The 21,077-nt window shown below is 41.6% G+C and overlaps 2 protein-coding genes across 2 annotated transcripts; both read left to right on the forward strand.

Annotated features, from left to right (window-relative positions):
• Positions 1-2,318: 2,318 nt before the first annotated feature.
• On the forward strand, positions 2,319-16,979 carry uba2 (ubiquitin-like modifier activating enzyme 2). Its single transcript, XM_078257744.1, has 17 exons — positions 2,319-2,559; positions 3,701-3,784; positions 4,369-4,439; positions 4,530-4,594; positions 4,694-4,794; positions 4,959-5,080; positions 5,749-5,816; positions 6,545-6,666; positions 7,680-7,779; positions 8,661-8,812; positions 9,060-9,153; positions 10,033-10,145; positions 12,265-12,420; positions 12,841-12,937; positions 13,403-13,508; positions 13,632-13,774; positions 15,601-16,979. The coding sequence occupies exons 1-17, from the start codon at positions 2,419-2,421 to the stop codon at positions 15,810-15,812; spliced, it is 1,947 nt and encodes a 648-aa protein (XP_078113870.1). The 5' UTR covers positions 2,319-2,418; the 3' UTR covers positions 15,813-16,979.
• Positions 16,980-18,134: 1,155 nt separating this feature from the next.
• LOC144522570 (uncharacterized) lies at positions 18,135-20,635 on the forward strand. The gene is made up of 2 exons (XM_078257755.1): positions 18,135-18,633; positions 19,256-20,635. Exons 1-2 carry the CDS (start codon positions 18,492-18,494, stop codon positions 19,465-19,467), a joined length of 354 nt encoding a protein of 117 aa, XP_078113881.1. The 5' UTR covers positions 18,135-18,491; the 3' UTR covers positions 19,468-20,635.
• The last annotated feature ends 442 nt before the right edge of the window (positions 20,636-21,077 follow it).

Here is a 21,077-nt window from a genome sequence, read left to right on the forward strand (position 1 = left end):
AACACCTGCGTTACAATAAGGATGATTAATTAAACTGCCATAAGCCCACGCGAACACACGCAGGCAGGCACAGGGACAAATAAAACGTGTAACGTTAGTTTACCCGTTGCCCTATTGATCCAAATCACACGTAGGCCTATTTGTTTACACAACAGCATGTAAATGATTGACAAAGAAGATCACAGACAAGAAAATTTTTCTTAGACAACTAAAAACGTGTTTCCAAAAAAACAAAAAAAACAAGTCAATTGCAAATATTTTTTTCTTAAATCCAATTTAATCCAGCGGTTATAATGTTATCTTTCGCTAATTATTATTCGTTCTTTTCACATAGGCTACGTTTACGTAGGCTGCATTAAACAGATGTTAAAATGACATATTGTATGATTTGCATGAAATAACTTAGGCTACTTCAAAGGCAAAGCATATACATTTAGCAGAGTAGCCTAGTCCTGCTGATCCAGCTGTGACGGCGAGAACTTTCTGGTCAACTGGTGACAGACTTTTTGTGGAAATGCTAATAGGCTAATGTGTAACAGTAGGCCTATAGACTATGTTATAATGATGTAATAACTTAGGCTATAGTCTAAGTTATTACATCATTATAACATGGAACAACACATTTGACTTCCATTAGTTTGTTTCAAAAACCAACGTACAACGTTTATTTCGCTCTGCATAGTAAATTAAGAAAATAAACAAGATGTTTAGGCTAAATAACGATTAAAACCATGAATTGTTGTTCAGGCTTTCATGCTCTGTAACTCCCACATTTACAATTTAAGCTGCCTATGTACTTATTTGCACAGAATAGCCTACGCTTTGCTAGATTGTTGGCATGAAGTCTTGTTTGTTTCATTAAGGATGCTGACAGAAAATACATTACAATTACCAGTAGGCCTAGGCCTAAAGTCACCTAAAAATATTTACCATATTAGCTGCTAACTGGCATCCAGACCATAATACGCTGTTCACCAGAGGCTATTTTGCTTCGCTCGTGCACGCAGGCACACCCAGGTGAGGTTACCACAGAGCATTATAACATGTTTGGACACTGTATGGCACATGGATGTGTTTGATTCAGTGATCATTGCCTCAAATCTTTCTATCTAGAATTCCCCTCACTCCACTCCATTATAGTGTTAGGGAATTTCTTTCTAACAATGTTTAGCCAGGTAATTGGCCTATATTGGACACATTCTAAGTTTTTAAATGTATCCTAGAATAAATATTTAGAAGTTATAGTATTATATAGTTATTGTAGTCTGACATGTGCAATAGTGATGTCAGATAGGCTATAGGCAGACATTTATTATTGACTAATTGACCTTGGCAAAGGATCTTCTTATTTCTCACTGAACCAGCCCAACATCAAGTGGAACCTACTTTTGTTATTTTCCAACCACATTTTTCTGACTTTGTGTTTCTCATTGCTTCTGCAACTCCTCTTTTCAAACTTTTTAAAGTCCAAGGTATGGATTGTGTCTACTGAATAATGTTGTAGCCTAATTGTTAGTATCAGTAATTATAATCATTTAGGCCTAACAACTGCATTTAAACATTATTTCTAATTATTAAAAATGTTAAAACATCATTAGCCTAAATGTGCCGCCCTGCACACCAAGTGTTTTTATTTATTCTGGTTAATAAATTAAACTTCTGATCATGTTGAAGGTTGACAGAACTGTAGTACTGGAAATTGTGTAAGAGCCGAACTGTGTCCCAATTTCATACATTATTATTATTATTATTATTATTATTATTATTATTATTATTATTCATACACGTTAATTCCAAGCAAGTTTTGTGTTCACCCTGGAAAAAAGGACATTTACTCAAAAATGTCTGTCTATCTATCTATATATCTATCTATCTATCTATCTAGCTGTCTATCTAGCAGTAACCTTATGCAGATGACAGCTTCTCGCAGGATTTTAATTTTGGTATTTCGTTAATTTAGCAGACGTTTTTCATTTAGTTATTCAGAATTTCTGATAACAATTATCTCATTAATTCAGAAAAAACAGACCAGTTTTATTTCATGACACTTATCTACGAATTTCTGAAATTATAGCTGTATCTCAATACAGGGCATATAGGCCTATATTTTTTTCCTCAAGTGAATTCATTACGTTTCCGTACATTTCATTCCAGCCTTACTCGAACTACAAGGTATGTTAATTACATTTATAACAGGATAATTCCTGTTCAAACCATGGACGAGTTGCCAACCTTCAAGAAGAGGGCGCTAATGGCGCAAATATGACAAACAAGCGCCTAAGAATCGTACAGAAGAAGTTGATTAACCCGGAAGTAGGCGAGACCTTAATTGTTCTGTAGAGAACTGAAGCTAGCCGCTAGCCTCCCTAGCCTTTCGGTGCTGCAGGCTCTGTTTGTGTCTCTAGCTAGCTGATCAACATGGTCCAACTGGTGGGTTCCCTCCGAAAAGAACTGGCTGACTCCCTTTCCACCTGCAAGGTGCTGGTGGTGGGAGCGGGGGGGATCGGCTGTGAGCTGCTGAAGAACCTCGTCCTCACCGGCTTCAAAAACATCGAAGTGGTCCGTCATACTTATGTTTGTTTGTGTGTGTGTGTGTGTGTGTCTGTTAGCTTGCTGGCTATCATGCTAGGTCTTTGTGCTGCACAGACTGCTCCTGCAGGTGTGCGGGCTCCGGCTAACTCTTCGGACATGGCATTTAAATATGTAAAACATACAAGTGTTCGTGGTGGTTTCTTGTTATCCCCTCCGTCCCCGAGTGCATATTCAAGTGGACAGGCCCGGCCATGAAGTTGTTTAAATATGAACACTGCTATAGCAGTTGTAGCTGAAGCATTTGGCGCCATTAACCCTGCTAACGTTAAGTTAGCTGGACAACTTCTTTGAAATGTTACGGCCAACTAACGTTAGACGGCAGGCTGGCTAGTGGCTAAATACCAGCACAGACACTTAGGCACCCCGTTTGTTTGGTTGTGTCAAGTTATGTTGTGCTGCAAATTTTTTAAATGTGTGTCTGTTAATTGTCATTTCAACATAGAGCTGAGAACAAGAAACATTCATAGTCAAACAAATACACAACCAGCATAACTTCACATTACAAGAACAACGCATCTAAAGCCAGGCAACCAACACTCGGGGTCAAATGAAATGAATATAAACTATGACGCGATTCATAAACCTCAGATAGGAAAGCCTTAAACTCTCCAAGGGGAATGAAAGAATATACAGTTGCTGGAGGGCAGTTTGTAAGCAACTCTTTTTAAAATATGCATAGTACGTTACCTGAGACAACATTAGCACATCAATTAGCCTACATATGTAATACCGGTAGAAGGTAAAGTAGTTTGATTGTGTACTGTAGTCAAATGAAAGAAGAGCTCTGAGGAAGTCTGAAAGCTGAGAGCTCTGTAGATGAAAATAACGAGATGATTATTCCACCTTGTCAGTAACGTTACTGTTGTTGACTGTTTGGATCCCATCAGTATTTTAAAAGATATGGAGAATACCCTTATTATATAGTGGATTTGTTACTATTTGTCATGTGTCCAGGCAGATATTTTTACCCAAATTTCAATATAAACAAATTGCTTTGGTAAAAGCTGTCACAGTGCTTGTGTGACAGGTTGATTGTAATAAGCTGTCGTCATATCCCATTACCATGTTTAAATGATATATGATATTAGAACCCTATTGATTTCGACAGATTGACTTGGACACAATTGATGTCAGCAACCTCAACCGCCAGTTCCTTTTTCAGAAGAAGCATGTTGGCAAGTCTAAAGCACAGGTATGTAAATATCAGGGAATCAGCCTTTCGTCGCTGTAGTGTTGTTAATCCTGTTTGAGCTGACAATGTGTTATGTTGAACACCCTGCATTACGCATGCTTTTTGTTTAAGGCTGCACAATAACGAGGAAAATATGCGATAACGTTGAATATTGCAATAACGATATTACTTGCGATAAATAAACCGATATTAAAGTGCACTCAGTTCCGCATTTCTGCTGCTTTCAGTATTGTGTTAAAATACAACAAATGGCTTGTTGAATTTAAAACAAATGAAAGGAAACGACAAATTCAAAAATGAATTGAATATAAAAGGCCCCACTAATTAAAGAATGACAGTTACATTTTAAAGTGCAATTTCTATTGATATTTTCTTTCAACAAACACAAAAAATCTCTGAGTGTCTTGCTATATGTCACAGCCTCTCATATGGTTGTTGCGCCAGTTGATATTGCGATGACGATAAAAAAAAATAAAATGTGCAGCCCTATTTTTGTTAGACCACACCATAGAGTAAATCGTTTTCGGTGTGCTGTTTGTACATATTCTGGCTCAGTCGGTTGCTTTGTTCCTGTTGTTGTGCAGGTGGCCAAGGAGAGCGCCTTGCAGTTTTGTCCCACTGCAAATATCACTGCCTACCATGACAGCATCATGAAGTGAGTTCTGTCAGTCTGTTTCATTAAATTAATTAAAGAGTTGCAGACTTTGTCAGTGGGGTCAGTAATTGTCTCCCCCCCCCCCAACAGCCCTGACTACAACGTGGAGTTCTTCAGAAACTTCATGCTAGTGATGAATGCTCTGGATAACAGAGGTATTCTCACGTGACCTCACTACCCAGACATTTTGTGTTAGTCCTAACTGCCAACACACTCAAATGATGAGGACAATAAACCACTTTCTGTCTCCATAGCGGCCCGTAACCATGTGAACAGGATGTGCTTGGCAGCAGACATACCTTTGATAGAGAGTGGCACTGCTGGATACCTGGGACAAGTCACAGTCATCAAGAAGGTAGAACATGCACATCAGTATGTTACTTGTTATAACATCCATTGCATAGATTTCCTATCCAGTAAAATGTTGATGGGCACGGATTATACCATCTCTCACTGTGTCTCTGTCGCCCTTTTTTCCTTCTTTTATTCCTTCCTCTCCCTTCTCTCCTTGTTCCCCAGGGAATGACAGAGTGCTACGAATGCCAACCTAAGCCCACCCAGAAGACCTTCCCAGGATGCACCATCAGGAACACACCGTCTGAGCCCATTCACTGCATTGTCTGGGCCAAGTATCTCTTCAAGTAAGGCTCATCATAACTAAGTACGAGAATCATCAAAGTGCTCATATTATGCTCATCCTCAAGGTCATAATTGTATTTGGAGGTTATATCAGAATAGGTTTACATGGTTAATTTTCAAAAAACACCATATTTTTGTTGTACTGCACATTGCTGCAGCTCCTCTTTTCACCCGGTGTGTTGAGCTCTCTGTTTTAGCTACAGAGTGAGGCATCACACTTCTATTTCTATCTAACATGCGCAGTAGCTAGGTAAGAACAACCAGCCAGTCAGAAGCAGAGTATGAGGACGTGCCATGCTAGCACATTGGCGAGCATTATAGCGTGTGTTACAAAGTGACGCACATTTGTCATGGAAGTTAAGGATGGACTACAGTAGAGCTGTTTGGAGCAGTTTGTGAACAGTGTTTTCTGTTGGAGATGGTAAGTCCCTTTGGTGTGGACTTTGGTCTTTTTCACTTTGTAAACCTCTAACGTGCACAAAAAAAGATACACAACACAATAAAGGTAAGGGAAAAAGCCAAAAAGCATAATATGAGCACTTTAAAGTTGACTACAATTCAAACACACAACAAACCTTCACTAGACTGGCCCTATGTGGCGCTGGACAAAAGAGGCCAGAATGCTGTGTCCTATTGGTCATCTTGCATTGTTTGTCTATTGCCACTATAGCCAGCTATTTGGAGAAGAGGATGCAGATCAAGAGGTGTCACCTGACACAGCGGACCCAGAGGCTTCATGTGAGTGAGAGTGTGTCATTGCAATTGTTTCACAATATCTAATGAGTTATAGAGGTGTGACGAGATCTCGCGAGATTAAAACGTTATATTTTTGAAAATAAAAAACGGGCAAAAAAAGAATAAGATACAAATACAAGAAAAAAAGTTAGTGCAGTGTGAGAAATGATTAATAGGTTGTAGGGACGGGTTTGGGAGGAGAGAGGCGAGCCGCAGTTATTAGGTCTGAAGAGGTTAGTTATACAGGAGAGAAGTCATTTGAGTTTGTGGCAAAACCTTTTACACTGCTAATTTTTCATTTTGTGGCTTGATTGAATGAAAGACTATTTTCCCAGTCATATTTCAGCATTTAAGTTTCCTTGTAAATAGCGTCCTCGTGAACCCAATCTCGTGTCTCGGCTCGTGAGTTGAGTGTCTCGTCACACCCCTAATGAGTTATATTTCTTTGGCTCTTTTAAGGCCCAGACACACAGAGCCGACGGCCAAACGTCGGCAGAAAAGGCAGTTGGACTGATCAGTCTCCCCGAGTTGGCCAAAAAACGTGACCTCGCCAGACTGTCCAACGGCCGATTATCGGCTCTGTGTGTCCGGGCCTTTATTTGCTCTAGCAGTTTGGGGCAGCAGTTTGTACCTGCTAATGTGTTTGTTTAAACAACAGAAATGGATAGCGATACAGCTAGACATATACAAAGCACCCGACACTGTAAAATGTGTGCGTGTTCTGTAAACAGGGAATCCAGAAGACACGGCAGCTCGCGCCACAGCCTCAGAAAAGGATGGGGACATCAAGCGAGTCTCCACCAAGGAATGGGCTCGCTCCACGGGATACGACCCTGTCAAACTCTTCAACAAGGTACCAGTCAGACAAATCAAACGTGTACGATGGTTTCAGAAATTCAAATGCAGACCATGTAAGTGTGTGGGATACCCCAACTTTCTTTTTAAATAACAAGTGTGGTTGCACGCTCTTGTACGAGCCTCTGTACTAATTAGCACATATTTGATGAGATATTGTCTAATGTGCACATAGGGTTGGGCAATATATCAATATTATATTGCAATTAAAATAGCCCCACAACATCACATACCCTTCTACAGATAAGCTTTTTATGATTCATAAGACTCTAACTCTGAGGACATTTACCGGACAAAATTGACTCAAACTCATAGCGCCCCCTAGTGGCAACAGGAAGTAGGCATAAAAGTCAAGGTGTCATCCGATGGACTTCAAATTTGGTCTGTACCATCTCAACACCTTTATAGATGAAAAGTTATTAAAAGAAAAACTTTTCGTCAAACGGTGTGGGCGTGGCGTGGTGGCCATTTTGAGTGTTTAGCGATGAACGAGAAAGTGGCAGTAACTACAGTGTACATTGTCATATCTGCTTGAAATTTCCCACAATCAACGAGTCCAGGCCTGAGGACATATACAGGCCAATATTGACTTTTGGTCATAGACTATTGTGTGAGGTATCATTGAACTCAACAGAGTTCTGTTTTCATTGGTCATGGTTTGGCCCGCCCCCTATGCTTTAGCCACACCCTTTCACTGCTAATGAACTGTATGACGTAGAGTCTTGTGTGAGGTATCACTGAACTCAGCAGGGAGTTCCCTTTTCATTGGTGACGATTTGCAGTGTCTGAGTGCCGCGCAAATGCACGTCGCAAGGAGCGGCGTCTGCCAGTAACCCCGACACGCGCAGAGGCGCGAGGGCTCGTCCAACGCTGCTTGCAGCTTCAATTATACTATTGCTTCTTTAAATTTCAACACACTGCAGTTTGAGTGATTTAATCAGTACTATGTTAGCATATTATCACTAAAGACATACAGAAACAAGCTTGGTTCTGATTGGCTCTTCTCCCCAGCTTTTCAAAGATGACATCATGTACCTGCTGACCATGGACAAGTTGTGGAAGAAGAGGAAAGCTCCTTTACCTCTGGACTGGCAGCAGCTAGAGAACAGCGGTATGTCTAAGTATTTGTCTGGGACAACTTTAGCGTTTGGTTAAATGAAGTTTGGGGGCTTGTTGCTTGTTTGCTGAGAAATAGCTTCACATGACAAATAGCAGGTTTTAGAGAAGCTGTTTTCAGATGGTGTCTGCAGTTTACTGCATGCTAACAATGTGGTTTGGAGTTTAGTTTCACTCCTGTGTTTCTGTTTGTACTCTCGGATATTAGCCTTATTTTACTGTGGACTGATTGCTTTCAGTCGTGTCGGAGCTATGTTAAGTTACTGCTGATGCAAACTGAACCTTTCCTGCTGTTGCTGCTTCACATTAAAAGCTATTGCGTGGCTGTACTGCTAGTGGCCGCTCACGGCATGGCTTGCCGTGACTACCTCTCCTACTATTGAAAACCCCCTGTAACGCTTGTCATATTATTGAGTGTTTGTAGGCATAGCCACTGTGGGCCTGTATGCCTGTCTCTTGGCTGTCTTAGGTGTTTGTGTTAAAGATGCAGTAGGTAAGACTTATAAAACTAACTTTCTGTCATATTTGCTGAAACTGCCCCTATGTTTGAGTAGAACTACATGAAAGAGGTAATTTAGAAAAATATCCGGCTCCTCTGGCACCACCTACAGCCTGTAGTGCGATTTGCAAAAATCCACCGCTTCCTGTTCAGATCCTTCAATCAGGGCCGGGGGGGGGGTGTCAATCACTGCTCATGCACACGCATTCATTCTCCCTTGTTTGGGGAGGGGCTTAGGAGACCGTTTGGGCTTTAGCAGAAAGGGGGGGAGGGACTGAGAAGTTGTCGATGTTCAAATTCTTTGGCTAAGTCCTGGATCTTCACAATCCTACCTATAGCACCTTTAATGTTCATCCATACTGGTTTGTGTCTCCCAGCATATCCTCAGGAGGAGTCTGTGGGTTCAGGCTTGAAGGACCAGCAGGTTCTGGGTGTTTGGGCTCTCTGCCAGCTGTTCCAGCACAGCGTGGAGACTCTCCGCTCACAGCTGCAGGAGAAGGGAGAAGGAGCCGAGCTGGTGTGGGACAAGGTAAAAAAACACTGGTGCAAAGTCATAGAGGGAAAGGGTTTGCACACCTTCCGTAAATATCTCAGCTCTTCTAGAAAACACTGAGAGATGCATACACATGTCTTTAATTGTAAAAACTTAAAAGAAGAAGAAAAAACTTTAAATGAGTATTTTGACCATTTTGGGTTTCTTGCTAGAGTACACAGTTTTACGCGGTTTTAATGGCTTGTGTGAGTTTAGTGCCTTCACCGCCTCCTCTTGTTCTCAGGATGACCCTCCAGCCATGGACTTTGTTACTGCAGCAGCCAACCTACGTATGCACATCTTTAGCATGAACATGAAGAGTCCCTTTGATGTAAAGTGTAAGTTGGTTGTCTCACGTCTCTCCACAGTGAATTAGTTACACTGGAAACAATATCATGTCGAATTTGAGTTTCTCTAAAGTAACATTGCGTAACATTCATATTTATTTGCGATTTGGCGTGCCTACAATTTGAGAGTGTAATTCACTCATATACCACTGTCGTAAATATAGACAGGCGTACAAGTGCATTTGTTAAGATTGCATTTCTTATCATCAAAAACTAGCGACTTGGCAACTTTCCTAGCACAGCCAAACATCAAGTTAGTGCAACCACACGACAGAGAGGCGGGCTAATATTGCATACTAATCCAATAGCAAGATGGCCAGCTTTCTGTCTGTCTTGCAGCCTTTTATTTCACGAAGCTCTCGCCACCGACTAAAAGCCTGTCCGAGTTTTCCTGCAGCAGCTCCGTCACACTCTCTTCTTAGCTTTCTCCGTGTCCTCTCTTCGCTCTCCTTAGCCTCTGCTATCGTGTCCGTACCGTCTGCTGAACCCGGTCCTGTTGCCCGCTCGCCCCGGGAATATGAAAATATTATCCAATTTCACCAAAATCAGTGGTAGTCACTTAAAGGGGTGTGCACTTCTCCTGGGAGTTTGTACCTGCTCACCAAAGTTACATAGCGCGAGAACAAGCGTTTGGGGTACGCATTGGGAATGACGGAGTATTATTACAAGTCAGAGTAGCATCAAAAGGATTTTGAAGCTGTTATTTTAAGGTAAAAAAGTTACGCAATGTTGTTTTTAATTGACTCATTATACATGATGTAATGTAGTTCTGGATATCTTAGTTACATTATACAGTTATAGTGCACATTCAGATGAATGTCCCTAACTAAGAGTTTTTAATTGGACTGCTTGTTGATCTGTTTGTTTCAGCCATGGCGGGTAACATCATCCCAGCTATTGCTACAACCAACGCTGTCATCGCTGGACTCATTGTTCTGGAGGGGTTGAAGATCCTGTCTGGGGAACTGGAATCCTGTCGCACGGTTAGTACAAAGTTTCCATGACTGGTTAAATTAATCCAGGCAGTTGTCAGGACCTGGATATTTGCCCATGCTTAAAGATTTTTACTTAACTGCTTTACTTCTATTTCTCCAGTTGGCTTGAAAGTCCATGTTCAATTTGAAAGTCTGCTGCGGTAGATACCCTCCCATTACCTTGCTTTGTTTGTTTGTTTTCAGTTCTCCTGGAGCTGAACATTATAACTTGAGCATTGATCATTTTAATGTTAAACACTGTGAGACTGTGTACGGTTTCTGTGCAACCGTGGTAACTGTTCCTTGAATGGAAAGGTCCATTAACAAAAACTGTAAGGAAGAGTGCAGCCACCAGTTAACCCCTTTTTGACTGAGAAGTAGTAGTAGTAATACAAATAATGAATTCTTTATACAGGGTAAAGAATGCCAATATTAAGCACTGGTAGCTGCCATGTTGTTTGCTGACAAAGTATGGCCCCCTTGTTGTTTCTGGTCTGTGCCAAGGAAATGAAAGATTTTGATATATTTTGCCATTCAGTTTGGAATAAACTAAGCATCTGAATGGGGCTTGTTAATATTATTGCTTACATGCTTTAACCCAAAATCGGGTGTCATTATTTTCCAAATCCATGAGTCGGATTTGTTTTTCAATTTCAAAATCACGATTTAAATACATTTTTGATTTAAACATTCCTTCTTCTTTTTTTGGCACTGATGGCTATGCCACAATAACAGCCAATACATGGCAGAAGGGTACTTTACAACAACAGTTTTTCAGAGTTTAGTAGGTGCACTTGAATGCACCATTAAAATCCCGTCGGAGCCTACGCTTGACTACACGCTTTACCATTCGTTGTTTGTTTACGTAACTCAATTGGAGGGGGGGTGGCGACCTCTAGCTCACCCAGTAGAGTGTGCGCCCCATGTAGGCTGAGTCCTTGGCAGCGACCAGGGTTTGAATCCGACCTGCGGCCCTTTGCTGCATGGGGCCCTACCCTCTCTCTCCCCCCTTTCCTGTCTTCAAGCTATTCTATCAATTAAAGGCCATTAAAGCCCAAAAAATTATCTTAAAAAAAAAAAAAAAAAAACTCAGGGGGAAGGCAAAATGTGGGGGGGAGGGTGTTGAACGTCAACAAGTAACGTTACCTGAAAACAGCGTGTAGTTTCTTTTTAGCATCTCACTTTCATCATCACACTTTCAGTCACTATGACCACTACTACGGTCAGAAACGTTGGGCCAAAATATGAACAATAACGTCGCTGTCAACAGGCTTATCTGCTAATGTTAGCTACCGACCGTTACCTTGAAACCATCCAGCAAATAGACGGTACCGTAGGGTACCGTTACCTGAAACCGGTGGTTTAACTACACTGCTTATTTTACACACAGTTTAACAACAAAACGCTGAGTGAACATTACTAGCTACGTTTTTCATGTTGCTTTTGAGCGGTATGCACCCCCACTAACCTGGAAACCGGTTTTAAAACGGTAACGTTAATACAGCGTGTCGGAGGAATACTCCTGCAGCGGGGAGTCCGAGGCAGGGGGCCGCAGTGTTTGCTAACGTTAGCTTCTTGTCTCATCTGGGGTCTGATAAACAGTAAATTCATCAAATTCAGTGTCCACAATGCTATTTTCCAATAAACTGTAGCTGTCATATTTCACAGGACCCGCATGAGTGCGGCTTTCATGTCGTGGCTTTCGTTGCTGTTTGTCACTTTGCCTAAGATTGAGTGACAAGTGTACTCGCCCCGTTGTTTATTTGGTTGCCATGATTTTGCGAGTGATGACGTCACTGTTCCAGTTGCTCACCCTAAGGGGAGAGAGAGCGCGGATGACAGTTCGCTTGAGTTCAGTAGAGCAGACGGCTCTGCAGAGTCGTGTAATTACGACACTAGGACTTTTCATAAATGGCTGAAGGAGCGGCGGTGCACCACTGCTACATGTACATAGCGGAAACCCTGTTGTGCGTCTGCCCTATTTCTAAATACCGTGGCGGCCCGCAACATAGAGGAAACCCTGGTTACTAACCCAAAACCTCACCACTTGAGAAACTGTGTTCAGAGTTTCTGCCAGCTCTGTCGTTTTGCCACCCTTCATGTTGGTCTTTGTTTTCCTCTTCTCCAGATCTTCCTGAACAAGTGTCCCAACCTTAGGAAGAAGCTGCTGGTCCCATGTGTCCTGGATCCACCCAGCGTCAACTGCTACGTCTGCGCCAGCAAACCCGAAGTCACCGTTAAACTCAACGTCCACAAAACCATGGTTCTCTCTCTCCAGGACAGGGTAATATGATTGTGCAAAAACAAGCTATCAACATACACCAACCTGCCTCAATGAAAGTGACGTTGTCATTCATAAAATTCTTGAACACCAGTGATCTGATTTAAAACTGTCCTAATGGGACCGTTATAACGGAATATTGTTCCAGATCATAGCTCCCACGCTGCACTTTTGTTAAATTACAAAAGATGGTTTGCACCCAGATATTCTTACTGTATATCTTGGATGATATTTCATTTCATCATGTCTATCTTTATCAACTGGCAACACCAAGTATGGTGCATAGCTGGAGCAGCCTGAGATAAACCTGTTTATTTCTGTTGAATTGTAAACTGGACTCAAATGGTGTCATGTGGGGGTTAAATGATTACTCTTGCCTTACTTATTTGTTGTTGACTTGTTGTTTTTGTATGTTTTGATCAGATCCTGAAGGAGAGGTTTGGCATGGTGGCTCCAGATGTTCAGATAGAGGATGGAAAAGGGACCATCCTCATCTCCTCAGAAGAAGGAGAGACGGAAAGTAAGGAGGAAGGGGAAAATAGAAAGCAATGCATCATACACAGTGATCCTTCATTCAGACAGAAGAGGGCGCTGTGGCAACGTCTGTCAATTAGTCTTCAGCTAACACACATTCCATCCAGACAGGAGGAGATTAAAAAAGCATTTAGGAATAGCATATCAGTTGCACGGGTTGTAATTAAGAAGTATATAGATTGGAACATTTTGTCATAGTACTTGCAGAATGGATGAAAAAATCAGCAGAGAGAATAATATGCAGAGGGTATTTAGATTGACGAAACAATGAGAAAATTCTACATTATATTATTATAGAGTTGGGGTTTGTTCAAATCGTAAAAAAAAGTTATGCAAATGCATATAAAAATCAGATATACTTTCTTTTTTTAAATGTATCTTGGTTTACAGTCTTAAACGTTTGGCCTTTGGTGAGTATTAATGTGTTTGGGTCCTGTCTGTCCCTCCACAGCCAACAACAGCAAATTCCTTGCTGATTTTGGGATCCGTAACGGCAGCCGTCTCCAAGTTGACGACTTCCTCCAAGATTACACACTCCTCGTTAATGTCCTGCATACGTAAGTACCTCTGTGCATATGAATGAAATACCGGTACATTGTGCACATTTGCATGTGTATGTTTAATTCATCATGTTTTGTTTTTTGGTGACATTCAAGTTGTGTGTGTGTGTGTGTTGGCAGTGAGGAACTAGAGCGAGATGTGGAGTTTGAGGTAGTAGGTGAGGCCCCAGACAAAGCTCCACCCCCACAGACTAACCAGGAAGATGTTAACAGCATCACCAATGGCAACAAGGACTCCGCCCAGCCATCCACCTCTTCTAAAGGTCAGCAGGAGATAAATGTTTTTCTTAGTTTAAATCGCGGTGCTGCTAATTTTGTGTGGTCCTGTCTCTTTGTTAAATACACTGAGCAGGAATGTATGTGCTATATTGTGTTATTGCTCCACTGTGTGTGTTTACTGGCCTTCATTTTTTTGGTAGTGATTTCAGAGTCAGATCTGTGAGTCTGAAGGCTTATCAGGCACCAAGACACTGCACAGTAGTTTGTAATACTTAATAAACAGTAACACTGTGCGCGATCACGGAAGGCTGTATCATGTGGACGCGCTGACAGTGTTGTTGTCATTACTTAGAATTCCTCATGGGGGCGACAGAAACTACGCACTGTAGCTTTAAAAAAAGGACCACCTAAAAAAAAGATCAGTTTTTAAGAGAGGCTACATTGTATTTAGAAAATGTTCACTGCTTTACCTTGCCGCTAGGCAGCCCTTTTCCAATTTGATTTTATATATATATATATATATATATAACCGCTCTCTTCAAAGCCAGTAATTTTACCTTGCAGAACGTGGCCTCGTTCAGTTTTTCACAGAACGGTCCCCCCCCCCCCACACACACACACACACACACACACACACACACCCCACCCCTCTTTAGGGTTTTTACTTATGTCAGCTCACCTAGATGTGAATCTTTAGCCCCTTTCACACAGCTTCCGCAATAGCGCCACAATGAAGGTCTGCCATCATGCCAGCTTTGTTTATTCACTCAGAACAAAGCAAAGGCAGCATAATGCCGCCCCAGTGTGTGATTTCGCATGGCATTCAGGGAGCAAAAGGGGCGTAACACGTACGTACACAACAATGTTGGTGTCTTGTGTGTGTGTGCGCCGATCCGCAGCGTTAATCAGCCGCGCTTACCCAACCTGATCTACTAACCAGCAGCTTTATGCATCATAGTAGCACAATTGTCAGTAGAGCGAATTACAGAGACGACCGCAGCGTTCAAGTGTGTGTATGTGTTATTGTCTGAGAGAGGGAGAGAGCAAGTGAAAGAGAAGGTGGACTATTGCACGCTATGTTTGTGTAAGTTATTGATAACTTTGGCTAGTCGTAACGCTGCTTTGTCACTTTTCAACCTGCCTGCTGACCGGCTGTCCCTTACACACAGGCGTCTGTTTGTTGCTGTTATGGCTCTGTGACGTCTGCTGTCAGCTTACACCCTTTTCACACCAAAGGCTCAACCGTGGTCATACCCATGTTGACTGTGTGTTTGAATGGGTTAACCCTCCTCGATCTACTCAGCTTCGCGACCCAGATTGTGAGGTGGGTGGGATCAGGGTAGGACAAGGGTCGATTTCAATGTGAATTCCGCACAACCTGTGTCACTACCAGCCGGGGCTGGACGAATTATGCAATTGGTTGGAAGTGGGGCAGGTGACAAGTTAGCGTATATGACGTGTAAGACCCCGCCCATTTCTAGCACTTAAGGTAATTGGCATTGCTCCAGGGTTGTGACCCAGTTGATCCCTGAATTGTCACGACCAGGGATATACCCATGTAGACTGGCTTGGTTTGAATTTCCAAAAGGAGGGTTGAAGCCTGATCAGAAAACCCAGCCCCAACCCTGGTCAGTGGTGTGAAAGAGGTATTAAAGGCGCACCAACTCTGTTCCCCCTGTTCCGTCTTCATAACTATCACACAGGCCGCTTAAAAGCCTTTAACAGGCTGTATGAAACGTGCTTCTGCTCTAAACTGACCTTTAGCATATAGTTTTTTTTTTTTTTTAAACTAGTGTTCTTGTCTTTTGTAGAACCAAATTTGCGTCTGCTTCTTTTTCATCCATGTACGCTGTTGTCCGCCCCCTTTCAGCTCCAGCACAAGACGATGACGTCATGATCGTTGACTCTGACGAGGAAGAAGGGGCGTCGTCTAGCTCTGCAGCGACCAGCGGCACCAAGAGGAAGCACTCGGACGCAGAAACCGGCGAGACCTCCACCAAGCGCCCGCGGACGGTCCAATCAAGTGAAGCAGCCGCCTCCACCGAGAATGACGACGATGACGACATCATCGCTCTGGACTAACCCCTCCTCCCCGGTCTCCTGAAGAACTGAGAACTCTTTGAGCGTTTTTCATTTTGACTCGAGACTGACAGTAGGTTTGAATAAAACGCCTCTTTTATGAAGAACATTTTGACTGCCCCGGTTCGTCTTTCGTCACTTCCTCCCCCTACTCTGTGTTTGTGCTTTCATACTCCTCTGCTCTCACATGATGCTGTAAATAAATTCTACGTTTTAAAACGGTTTGAAAAATACATACAACTTATTTTGTTGTTATTCAGTTCTTAATGCTTATTCAATGCTTCTCTTGATGGTAAAAAAAAACAAACTACAAATGCTTTTTTCTTTTTGTATTTTTTATAAACGTACTGTATTTCACATGCTACACAAGTCAGGGTGTTTTTTGTGCTTTGTCGGTAACAAAAGATTTAAAAACCAAAACATTTTCTTGTAATATTGATCTCAGTCATTGTGAAGGGACGGTAACCGACAGACCCAGAAGTCTGCAGCCTGTGGTACTCTTACCAGCACGTCTGTTGGTAGGTGCTGTTGATGTCTGTGATCGGGTTGGTAAAGCACAGAGGCACTGATGGAGAGTTTGGCCACATTGTGCCATTGGGGCGTTAGTTTGCTACCTCTTTTCTAGAACTAACATTTTTTTGGTGGCAAATTTGTGCCCATACCCTCCATAACACCGCCACAATGAGGCATCCAGCTCTTTAGAGAATGAAAAGTGACTTTGAAACAGCCATGGAGCAGCACAGTGGCGCTAATATGGCTCCCTGTGAAACTGCAATAACTGCACTGTATCCTAAAGGCTCTGGCTAAGCACAAGTGGCTTAGATCCAGGCTAGTAGTAGTTTAATGTTAACATGTCACAGTTGCTTTTTATTAGTATGACTTGGTTCTGTTAGAGCAAAAAAAAAAATTCAAGGTAAGCCAGAACTTAGAACCAGAGATGGAGTAGTGGTTTGACCTGAACCAGTCATTCCTTTTCATACTGCAGATGATAACAGTGGAGTCCTGCACTGAAATAACATAACGTCTTGCACAAAGTGTAGCAGTTGAGCTCCTGCTGTCTTCAGTCTAACTCTTGTCTCAGTGTCCATTATTTCATTGTGATAATAATGTTGTTGAACAGTTATGAGAGCCCTTTGGACCAATTTGAAGACAATAAACCCAACAAATGCAGAGGCTGTGTGTTGTCTTGTTTGTCTCTTTCATGTTGATACAAAAAAATTCCAAAGTAAACACTAAAATCACACGTCTTTTTTAGAGCTTGTTTTTCGGCACATGAATCTGTGTTTTGGTGTTCTGAATATATCATTTGTTCAGTTAAGGGATTAAAGTTTGACAGTCATGTGGTCAGCTCTGTACAGAGTGTGACATTCTTGAGTATGATGATGCAACACTACATCCCTTCCACACAAACGCACATACACACAGCACTTGCTTGATGTCAAATTGTTTGATTAGATGGAACATTAGTGTTTCCCTTGGGATGATTAGTCGGCTTACAGGATAAAGATGGACAGTGGAAACAAAAATAAATATGAAGAAACAAAGACATTTGAAGTTGCATACAATAATACATTAAAAAAAGGGAAAACAGCAAAAACAAAACATTACAACGCAATAAAAGTAAAAAGGATTTTTCAAGGAAGTTAAGAGCAGAGACATGTAAATACAGGACAGGTAAAGATAATGCCCAGGTGTTACTAATAATTATGGCTCTGTTGTATGTAATGTAAGTGGAAGGTAACTAAGTGCATTTACTCAAATACTGTACTTAAGTACAATTTTGAGGTACTTGTACTCTACATGAGAATTTCCCTTTCAAGCTACTTTATACTTTTAGTCCACTTCATTTAAAAGAAAGCTAAACTTTTTAACCCACTATAGGCCTACTGACAGCTAAAATTAGCTATAGCTATAATTATTGTAGCTGATTAAGAATTTTCATACAAATCATATGCTCAGCTATAAAATATGATGTGTTGTAATAAATCTAAATACCCACTCCTTTCCAAAGAGCTGCAACACTTAAGTGATGGTTTCATGTTAAAGCAGCAGTATTATTTAACTATATTACAACATACATTATAATTTAGCAGCATGAAAGGGACCATTCTGCATAATGAGTACTTACTTACTATTTACTATACTTATTACTAAATATTGCTGATAATACTCATGTAGCGGTAATTAATAATTTAGTCTATTTTTCACAGATACTTTACTAAAGTAAAAGCAGAAATACAACATTTGCACCACAAAAAGCAGAGTTAATAAAATGATTTACAGGAAAACAAAAAAAAGAAGTCGTCATCATCATCATTGCCACCATTCCGTTCTGCAGAGCAAACTGTTTCCCAACAGCGGCCCTATATTATAATTTATCGAGTATCTGTCTGGGCCCGCAAGGACACTATTTAACCGTGTTAAATACCGACGACACTACAGCTTCGGGAGAAACGCTCGTTGTTTTTTGCGGACTTTTTGAATGTGTGTAAAGCGAACGCCTGCCCCTTCCCCCGCCTCCAGGCAAACGGCAGAGGGGCAGAGACAGAGGAAAACAGCCAGCCGAACGGATAGTTTTGTGGAGCTAAAAAAGGCTTAGCTAACCACTAGCTTCAAATAAAACAGCGCGACGAAAGACATTAAAGCGCTTCTTGTGAACCTGATAACGTCAGCCTGACAAATATGGTGACTCTGTCATCCGTAATAAGACCTCTCGCTTCCAACCTTAACCGACAGCTTGTCAGACATGCCAAGAGTCAACGGATAACGCCTGTCAGGAGATGCAACCTCACTGCGTGCTCAAGCAAATATGTGCTGTCGCAGAGTAAGTACTTGTGTTGTAGCTGTAAGTTACACAATGTTTATTGTTTTTCCAGCGTGTCGATACGGCAGCTCATTATCATACAGCTTCAAAGGGAACATTTTGGGCTCAATGAAACCCTAAACCAACCACTGCCATGCTGATAAACACACAATGCCACTGTTGGCGAGAGTTTCTGAGGTTAAAATGCTTACATTGAAGATGTAAAAAGGCTCTAAGGCCTATCATTGTGGGTTACACAGCATCAGTTAATGGTTACTTTTGTTGTCATCCATGTGCATGGAAATCACCGGAATGGATTTTCCTCATTACTAGATTTGGATCAAACACACTCTATTGACTAATCTGTGTTTGAGACAGAGTCTGGTTCCTGGTCAGTGGTGTGAAAGAGGTATTAAAGGCGCACCAACTCTGTTCCCCCTGTTCCGTCTTCATAACTATCACACAGGCCGCTTAAAAGCCTTGAACAGGCTGTATGAAACGTGCTTCTGCTCTAAACTGACCTTTAGCATATAGTTTTTTTTTTTTTTTTTTTTTTTTTAAACTAGTGTTCTTGTCTTTTGTAGAACCAAATTTGCGTCTGCTTCTTTTTCATCCATGTACGCTGTTGTCCGCCCCCTTTCAGCTCCAGCACAAGACGATGACGTCATGATCGTTGACTCTGACGAGGAAGAAGGGGCGTCGTCTAGCTCTGCAGCGACCAGCGGCACCAAGAGGAAGCACTCGGACGCAGAAACCGGCGAGACCTCCACCAAGCGCCCGCGGACGGTCCAATCAAGTGAAGCAGCCGCCTCCACCGAGAATGACGACGATGACGACATCATCGCTCTGGACTAACCCCTCCTCCCCGGTCTCCTGAAGAACTGAGAACTCTTTGAGCGTTTTTCATTTTGACTCGAGACTGACAGTAGGTTTGAATAAAACGCCTCTTTTATGAAGAACATTTTGACTGCCCCGGTTCGTCTTTCGTCACTTCCTCCCCCCTACTCTGTGTTTGTGCTTTCATACTCCCTCTGCTCTCACATGATGCTGTAAATAAATTCTACGTTTTAAAACGGTTTGAAAAATACATACAACTTATTTTGTTGTTATTCAGTTCTTAATGCTTATTCAATGCTTCTCTTGATGGTAAAAAAAAACAAACTACAAATGCTTTTTTCTTTTTGTATTTTTTATAAACGTACTGTATTTCACATGCTACACAAGTCAGGGTGTTTTTGTGCTTTGTCGGTAACAAAAGATTTAAAAACCAAAACATTTTCTTGTAATATTGATCTCAGTCATTGTGAAGGGACGGTAACCGACAGACCCAGAAGTCTGCAGCCTGTGGTACTCTTACCAGCACGTCTGTTGGTAGGTGCTGTTGATGTCTGTGATCGGGTTGGTAAAGCACAGAGGCACTGATGGAGAGTTTGGCCACATTGTGCCATTGGGGCGTTAGTTTGCTACCTCTTTTCTAGAACTAACATTTTTTTGGTGGCAAATTTGTGCCCATACCCTCCATAACACCGCCACAATGAGGCATCCAGCTCTTTAGAGAATGAAAAGTGACTTTGAAACAGCCATGGAGCAGCACAGTGGCGCTAATATGGCTCCCTGTGAAACTGCAATAACTGCACTGTATCCTAAAGGCTCTGGCTAAGCACAAGTGGCTTAGATCCAGGCTAGTAGTAGTTTAATGTTAACATGTCACAGTTGCTTTTTATTAGTATGACTTGGTTCTGTTAGAGCAAAAAAAAAAATTCAAGGTAAGCCAGAACTTAGAACCAGAGATGGAGTAGTGGTTTGACCTGAACCAGTCATTCCTTTTCATACTGCAGATGATAACAGTGGAGTCCTGCACTGAAATAACATAACGTCTTGCACAAAGTGTAGCAGTTGAGCTCCTGCTGTCTTCAGTCTAACTCTTGTCTCAGTGTCCATTATTTCATTGTGATAATAATGTTGTTGAACAGTTATGAGAGCCCTTTGGACCAATTTGAAGACAATAAACCCAACAAATGCAGAGGCTGTGTGTTGTCTTGTTTGTCTCTTTCATGTTGATACAAAAAATTCCAAAGTAAACACTAAAATCACACACAGAATCGCACGTCTGTTTAGAGCTTGTTTTTCGGCACATGAATCTGTGTTTTGGTGTTCTGAATATATCATTTGTTCAGTTAAGGGATTAAAGTTTGACAGTCATGTGGTCAGCTCTGTACAGAGTGTGACATTCTTGAGTATGATGATGCAACACTACATCCCTTCCACACAAACGCACATACACACAGCACTTGCTTGATGTCAAATTGTTTGATTAGATGGAACATTAGTGTTTCCCTTGGGATGATTAGTCGGCTTACAGGATAAAGATGGACAGTGGAAACAAAAATAAATATGAAGAAACAAAGACATTTGAAGTTGCATACAATAATACATTAAAAAAAGGGAAAACAGCAAAAACAAAA

The sequence above is a fragment of the Sander vitreus genome, chromosome 8 (assembly GCF_031162955.1).
Source record: "Sander vitreus isolate 19-12246 chromosome 8, sanVit1, whole genome shotgun sequence".
NCBI classification, from domain to species: Eukaryota; Metazoa; Chordata; class Actinopteri; order Perciformes; family Percidae; genus Sander; species Sander vitreus.